The sequence below is a fragment of the Schistocerca cancellata genome, chromosome 8, assembly GCF_023864275.1.
Source record: "Schistocerca cancellata isolate TAMUIC-IGC-003103 chromosome 8, iqSchCanc2.1, whole genome shotgun sequence".
In the NCBI taxonomy this organism is placed as follows: Eukaryota; Metazoa; Arthropoda; class Insecta; order Orthoptera; family Acrididae; genus Schistocerca; species Schistocerca cancellata.
The window spans coordinates 8245690-8253351 of record NC_064633.1 but is presented as its reverse complement, the minus strand read 5'-3'; the positions used below and the strand labels follow the sequence as shown (position 1 = coordinate 8253351).

General features: G+C 43.5%; 1 protein-coding gene across 1 annotated transcript; it reads right to left on the bottom strand.

The window, feature by feature from the left end:
• Positions 1 to 397: 397 nt before the first annotated feature.
• On the bottom strand, positions 398 to 2080 carry LOC126094540 (ATP-dependent DNA helicase PIF1-like; the record flags this gene model as incomplete). Its single annotated transcript, XM_049908970.1, has 1 exon — positions 398 to 2080. A coding segment is annotated over exon 1 (1572 nt), but the record flags the coding sequence as incomplete, so codon positions are not given.
• Between the last annotated feature and the right edge of the window lie 5582 nt (positions 2081 to 7662).

Here is a 7662-nt window from a genome sequence, read left to right as displayed (position 1 = left end):
ATTGCAGTCTGCACAGCAGAACGAAGCATGTCCGTAGATGTGCTGTGCTTCATATCAGCACATGAGTGAATGTTGCCCTGGTAAACCCTGCCCTTCAGGTAGCCCCACAACCAGAAATAACAGGGAGTCGAGGTCAGGTGATCGTGCCGGCCAAGCATTTGGAAACTATAGGCTGATAATTCAATCGTTTCCAAATGTGTTTCGGAGAAGCAGGTGAACTTCACGAGCGATGTGCGTTGGGGACCCATCTTTCATGAAAACTGTTGACTTCAATGCGTCTCCCTCCTGCAGGGCGGGCATGAAATGCTTGCGAAGCATATCGCAGTACCTCTAGCCAGTTCTACATCTACATCCATACTCCGCAAGCCACCTGACGGTGTGTGGCGGAGGGTTTTCTTGTAAGTATTGTACCTCCAGCAGCTTTCACAACCCAGCGATCTGGACGAATAACATACTCTTTTCTGGAACAGAACCGAATAGCTGGCATCCCATCTTCATTAAATTTTGTAACAACACCTCTTGCACCATTCACAAGGCCTTCCGAAACATTTAGATTTTTCATAAGCATCACTTGTGCTCCAACTTTCAGCGCCATCACACTTGCAACTGGTGTCTGTTGATCTAACTGTTTTGATATATATGGGTCACTATCAACAGCAGCAAATCTTCTTGTTTCACCTGGCAACTCTGCCATTTTAGTACGGTTGATCAAATCTGCATCTTGCATATGGCTGCACAATCTTGTTGCAAGTATTCCTTCCACTTCAATCTTATGTTTCGACGTAGATATTAACTTATCCGAAATTTCTGGAGTGGTCCTGCCAATCCGTACATTTTGCAAGATTTTAATGAATTCTGGATCTGCCTGGCGATGCACTTTATTAATTTCAAAGCTTGTATGTATAACCTGGTCCCAGACAGCACTCTGGAAACAAAATTTTGCTTGACCAGGTTTTGCATCACGACAAACTGGTGGAAGCTGAAGAAAGTCACCACACAGGATAAGCTGTATTCCTCCAAATGGTCTCTCATTGTTCCTCACTATTCGAGCAACATATTCCAGTTTCTCAAAAAATTCTCCTTCAACCATAGGCATTTCGTCTATTATTAGATGACGACATTTTCTCCACATCTGCTGAACCTGTGGGCGAGTAGCCAATTCAATACAGCGTTCTTTGGAAGCCTGACCACTTCCTATTCCTGCAAATGAGTGCAATGTTACACCACCTATCTGACAGGCTGCCACACCTGTGCTAGCTGTGGCTACTTTAACATCTGGAGGTAATGCTCCTAGAATTCGCTGAAGTAGGTAGGACTTACCAGTACCAGCACTACCTGTAAAAAATATGTTTTGGCCCATAAGAGCTGCTTCTAACACCTGCTTTTGCTCATCTGTTAAAGGACAGGGATCTAGACCTGAGGCTATCCGAATTTTCTTGGTGCCCATTACTTGCATTGTTTGCAATGGCCTCTTCTTCCCAGTTGGTGGTGTAGTTACAGTATTCGGTAAGCTTACTTTTGCCTTTGCTTTATTTACCTCTTGCAGAGTAACTGGACTTATTTCTTGAATTATTTTATCTTTTGCAGACAGTAACCTAGATTTAATGGGAACCTTGGTAGAAGCAGTATCTGCACTTAATTTTATAAATACGGTCTTCAGGAACGTCAGAAGGTTTACCGGTGGTGCATTTGAAATCAATAAAATTAATTTTTGAAGTTGAAAATTTATCGATGCTTTCCCTTCTGCCATAAATTTTTTGTGAACTGTTATACCTTTCAATTGGAACCTTTTGTTAACAGAAGTTCCTTTTTCTGTCAGGATTTCAAGAAATATTTCCCTGAACTCATTTCTGATGAGCCTTAAAATGACATTCTTAAGAGCAGATTTTCTCACAACACAGTTCTGTGAATTCAGCCATTCCAGCGTAACTGAACAAGACAGTGTAGGGCGCTCCGCGGCATTTGTCATGTTGCTTTGTAAACCTGGAACAATGTTAAAATGGTTGGTAAAAGAAATTCAGCACTGCTCTCTTGCCAAGAAACAGCTCTTCACTGGTCTGTCATGTATAATATATTGCTGTTACACTGGACATCTTTGGTCATTGAGCGCCAACCTGTTCAAAATAGAATGGGCCAGTGATGACCGCAGCCGTGAAGCCACACAATACGGTGACACGTTCACCATACAGAGGAACTTCGTGCGCAGTGACTGGAGGTGAAGATCCCCATACTCGCAACTTCTGTGTGTTCACCTCACCCGTCAGAGAAAAATGACCTCCGTTTGTCCACAGGATGGCTCAGTATCAGCCCTCGTCAAAGTGGCGGGCGAAGTCAAAACGTCGTTGTGTGTCCTGTGGTGCAGGCTGCAGTACGATACGGATCTTGTACGGATACCACTTGAGAATGGTTCGAAGCACCTTCCGTACAGTGGACCACGGGATGTTCAACTGTCGTGACAGCACGTGCACTGCCTGACGATCGGCAATTGCGCGCAGCGTTGTCTGTCGGTTTCATGAACCACCTGTGGTGAAACCGGTCGTCGGCCCCTTCGCGGAGCGACGCCCAGTTCTCCAGTTGATTCGAACTTCCTCATCATGCTCCGCACAGCAGGTGGAGAAAGAGGACACTACCGTAATCCATTCAGCAGCCGAAATTCTCGAGGTTCAGCTGCACCGTTGCTGCTGTTTTGATAACAGAGCTTCAACAATGTCCTGCTCCTTTTGTCCAAGCTCATGTTGACACGTCAATAAGTGCACTGCGGCTGGTCAGATGTGTGAACTATGATTCACGATGACTATCACGGCACATGGATGGAAATCGTGCACCCGATACTCTTGATATCAGTGCTGCCATGTTTCGTTCTCATACAGTAATTAATTTCAGTGTTATAACGTGTTAAATAGGGAAAGTTTAATTATAACTAACCGGTGCATACTGAATCACTCTCACGCACACAGACACCAATTATTCGCATATAACATTTACATTGTAAGACGTATGCGTTGCCGACGATGGGCGAGGGATGGCAGAGTCTCTGACCAGAGAGTAGTATGTAGTTAGTTGTTGCTTGTCGCTATTCGGCATTAGTCTTCAGTAGTCTGCAGTAGTCGACTGTAGTCGGCGCGTGCCTGCGCGTGTCGGCAGTCTGCTCTGGTCGGGACTCTGGAGGATGGGTATTATTGTAGAAGATAAAGAAGCAGCCTTGCACATATCTAGTAATGTATATTAACTGTCATTAATTTCTTTTAAAGAAATGCCCCAGTAATAATTTTTATAATATAAAGTAATTTTTTTAAGAAAAGCATTCATTTCAATTTAAAGAATATTTCCAATGCATGAACATTCCTTCCAAGAATCAAAAACAAAAAAATATAGCCCAGCATTGCACGAGCTGTGGCGAAAAGTTTTTACGTAGGAGCAGATATATTCGCAGTTTTTATTGAGGTAAGAATTTTTCCTTTTTTTTTTATTCAGAATACAGGGCCGAGGCGCAGCGCTGCTGTCGTCATAAAATTTACCAGGTTACTGATTTTTTTTTAATTATTTCCGGGTTTAGGAATTGAATTTTGTGGTTACATTAAATGTGAATGCATTTCTGCACAGAGATTATAAATGGGAACCAATTTTGTTCAGAGGTTACAATATTTAAAATTCATTTAAATATTTCTGTGGGGAGGTTAGACTTGGTTCCTGGTTTTTAATTTAAATATTTCTGTGGGGAGGTTACACTTGGCGACATCCTGGCATTTTCACTAATCAAAGTTAAGCACAAATGAAACAAGGACGATGCAAAAATGCAACAAACACAATTACAAGAAAGAGCAACAAATGTCCGATGATCTGTGAAAGAAAGAGTGACAAATTAGTAAATGCATTGCGCCAGATGCAAACTACATTCAAGTAAATAAGAGCAGATATATGACTACTTATCAGAAGATTCACAAAGAAATACGATCTTGGCCGGATGTCGCCAAGTGTAACCTCCCCACAGAAATAATAAAATGAACCAAGTGTAACCTCCCCTCGGAAATAAGAATTAAATGAATTTTAAATATTGTAACCTCTGAACAAAATTGGTTCCCATTTATAATCTCCGTGCAGAAATGCATTCACATTTAATGTGCCCACAAAATTCCTTTCTCATTTAATGTTAAGTTCGAAACAGAAAAATTCCTAAACACCAAAATAATAAAAAAAATTCAGTAACCTGGTAAATTTTATGACGACAGCAGCGCTGCGCCTCGGTCCTGTATTCTGAATAAAAAAGGGAAAAATTCTTACCTCAATAAAAACTGCGAATATATCTGCTCTTACGTAAAAACTTTTCGGCACAGCTTCGTGCAATACTGGGCTACTTTTTTTCTTTTTTTTGATTCTTGAAAGGAATGATCATGCATTGGAAATATTCTTTAAATTGAAATGAATGCTTTTCTTTGAAAAAATTACTTTATATTATAAAAATTATTATTGGGGCATTTTTTAAAAGAAATTACTGACAGTTAATATACATTACTAGATATGCGCAAGGCTGCTTCTTTACCTTCTACAATAATACTCATCCTCCAGAGTCCCGACCAGAGCAGACTGCCGACACGCGCAGGCCCGCGCCGACTACAGTCGACTACTGCAGACTACTGAAGACTACTGCCGACTACTGCAGACTACTGAAGACAAGCAACAACTAACTACATACTACTCTCTGGTCAGAGACTCTGCCATCCCTCGCCCATCGCCGGCAACGCATACGTCTTACAACATTCGTTGTAAACGTATTACTTACATCAGATGTACTCCCATCACTGCCATGAGATGTCACTCCAAACGCCAGTTCAAACCGGAACACACAGCATTCATGTCCCACACAACTTTCCTGCCACGCGCTGCTTACATCGCGTAAGTTGTATGAGAATGATATTCACTTGCGTAACGTTGTTACCTGCGTTTTATTCGTTGCCCACAAACAGAATACCTGATGCCAGTTCAGTCGTCTGGCCGTAGACACTTAACGCTACCCGTGCCAAGCCGGGCTTGGTCGTCAGTCACCTTACAATGCAGTGACGCGAGTTGACCGTGAGAGTCAAGAGACGACACAACACAAAAATATTTTACACTAAAAAGAAATAAGTCAAACAATGAAAGAACAGAATGAAATTTTCGCTCTACGGAGGAGCGTGCGCTGATATGAAACTTTCTGGCGGATTAAAACTGTGTGCCGGACCGAGACTCGAACTCGGGACCTTTGCCTTTCGCGAGCAAGCGCTCTACGAACTGAGCTACCCAAGCACGACTCACAACCCCTCCTCACAGCTTTAATTCCGCCAGTACCTCGTCTCATACCTTCCAAACTTCGGCAGAAGCTCTCCTGCATACCTTGCAGAACTAGCACTCCTGGAAGAAGGGATATTACGGAGACATGGCTTAGCCACAGCCTGGGGGATGTTTCCAGAATGAAATTTTCACTCTGCAGCGGTGTGCGCTGATATGAAGTTCCTGGAGGATTAAAACTGTGTGTCGGACCGAGACTCGAACTCGGGACCTTTGCCTTTCGCGGGCAAGTGCTCTACCTTTTGCCCGCGAAAGGCAAAGGTCCCGAGTTCGAGTCTCGGTCTGACACACAGTTTTAATCCGCCAGGAAGTTTCAATGAAAGAACACTTTGAAAACCAACACTGAAAACATATGGTAAAGAACTATGTGGTAAGGCATATGAATCAGAATTTTATCGCAATCGTTTGTGCTTAATTAAGTTCATAAACAACATAGGTCTTAAGAGTAAAATCAAAGTTATCGCAGAAATGAGAGGAAGTGAGACATCTAGTGGGCAAACTTTCCCCCAGCCAGTAGCAAGACTAGTGATGGACGCACGATACAGAAGAAAGAGCAGCGGAACTGCCCACACTTTTGTCGAGATAAAGGACACATTCACCATGGCAGTATTGGTTAATCAATTGGTTAAGTTTGTGAAGGCGATAGTACGGCGTATCGGCTATCTTAACCAACTGAAAAGGTTGCGGGAAATGTCATAAAGCATTGCGCGAATAACTTTTTGAGGAACGTATGCGTGCAGGCCTCTGAACACGGTTGGGGCCATCTTGGAAGACGAGAGTGTCCACAACATATTCATCACGAATGTGATGAACAGAGGGCAACACTTCGTCCCCGAGAATGTTGAAATATAGAGCTTGGTTAATGTGCTGTTTGAGATTTTCCCAACGAATAGCTGGTTCAGTGGTTCACGGGCGTCACGTCAGATTATGATGTCAAAGCTGCCCAATAATTCAACAAGCAGCTGTTCGTCATCTTGAGGTGCTTACTGACGAGTTGCTGTGACATCATGGTAGACGAATAATAAAGGACGTCGACCTCCAGAGCTACCTGAGGGAGAAATGAGCCACAGTCTCCGCATGCGCTACGCGAGAAAAAGCGCGGCCAGAAATACGAGCCCAGCGCTTGCGTGACAGAGTGCTGGCGCCCAGTTTAACCTTCTGGATTCGTTGGTCTGCGGCTGACGATACCTTATTATCGCCAATGCCTGCCCACATGCCTCGTTAACTTGTTAATGATGGAATGATGGAGTCCCAGTAGTTCATGCCGCATTCCGTGCCAAGACAATGTTAAGCAACATCAGACTTTCCTGGCCGATATAACCTGGTGTGAAGTCTGTGTTCAGTGCATCTATTTTTAACCGTGCAACATGTCTGGCTAACATGTTATTCCCCACACTGGTGTGTGATTTTATATGTCCGTGGTCTCTTTAGATCTAGGTTGTCTTTAACAGAAGGCAGCATAGTTTTCACTCGTGCTCGAGGGTGGAAGACACATTTAATTTGAAGTTTCTTGTACTGCCTGCCGATCTTAAAGGACACTCCACCAATCATGGGGTAGAAAAACCATCCTCTTAAAGTTTTCCGCTTCTTCTGGCTATTCTTGATCTTTAGTGAGTGCACGTTCAAATACACTTCAAATATACTTCAAATATACTTAGCAGGGTACCCGTTTTATACAAACACAGAGCGAAGACGGCTAAGCTCTGCTGATAAGATCCCTGGATCTGAGGTAACACTATCCCTATGAACGAGGGTCCGTAATACACCACCGCATTGGGATGGCTGATCGCAGTTCATGCTCGTTCATATATGCCAGTGTGAGTTGCTTTATGGAACACACTGTGACTGAAGGAACCGTCGTCTTTTCTGAGAACCAGTACATCTAAAACCGAGAGGTTTCCATTTTTCTCCACTTCATGGTGAAGCAAATGCTCGGATGGAGGGAGTTAAGGTGTTGCAGAAATGCAAGAAGCGTTGCTGTTCCATGTGGCCATAATGCGAAGGTGTAGTCCACATAGCCGGCCGCGGTGGCCGAGCGGTTCTAGGCGCTTCAGTCCGGAACCACGTTACTGCTACGGTCGCAGGTTCTACTCCTGCCTCGGGCATGAATGTGTGTGATGTCCTTAGGTTCGTAGTTCTAAGTTTTAGGGGACTGATGACCTCCGATGTTAAGTCCCATAGTTCTCAGAGCTATTTGAACCATTTGTTGTCCACATATCACCAGAAACATTTCGGTTTCAAAACCGCCGAGTGAAGTGCTTTTTTTCTCGAAGTCTTACATAGAAAGATTAGCTAATTTGAGGGACAAAGGGCTACCCTTAGCAACACATCCACTTT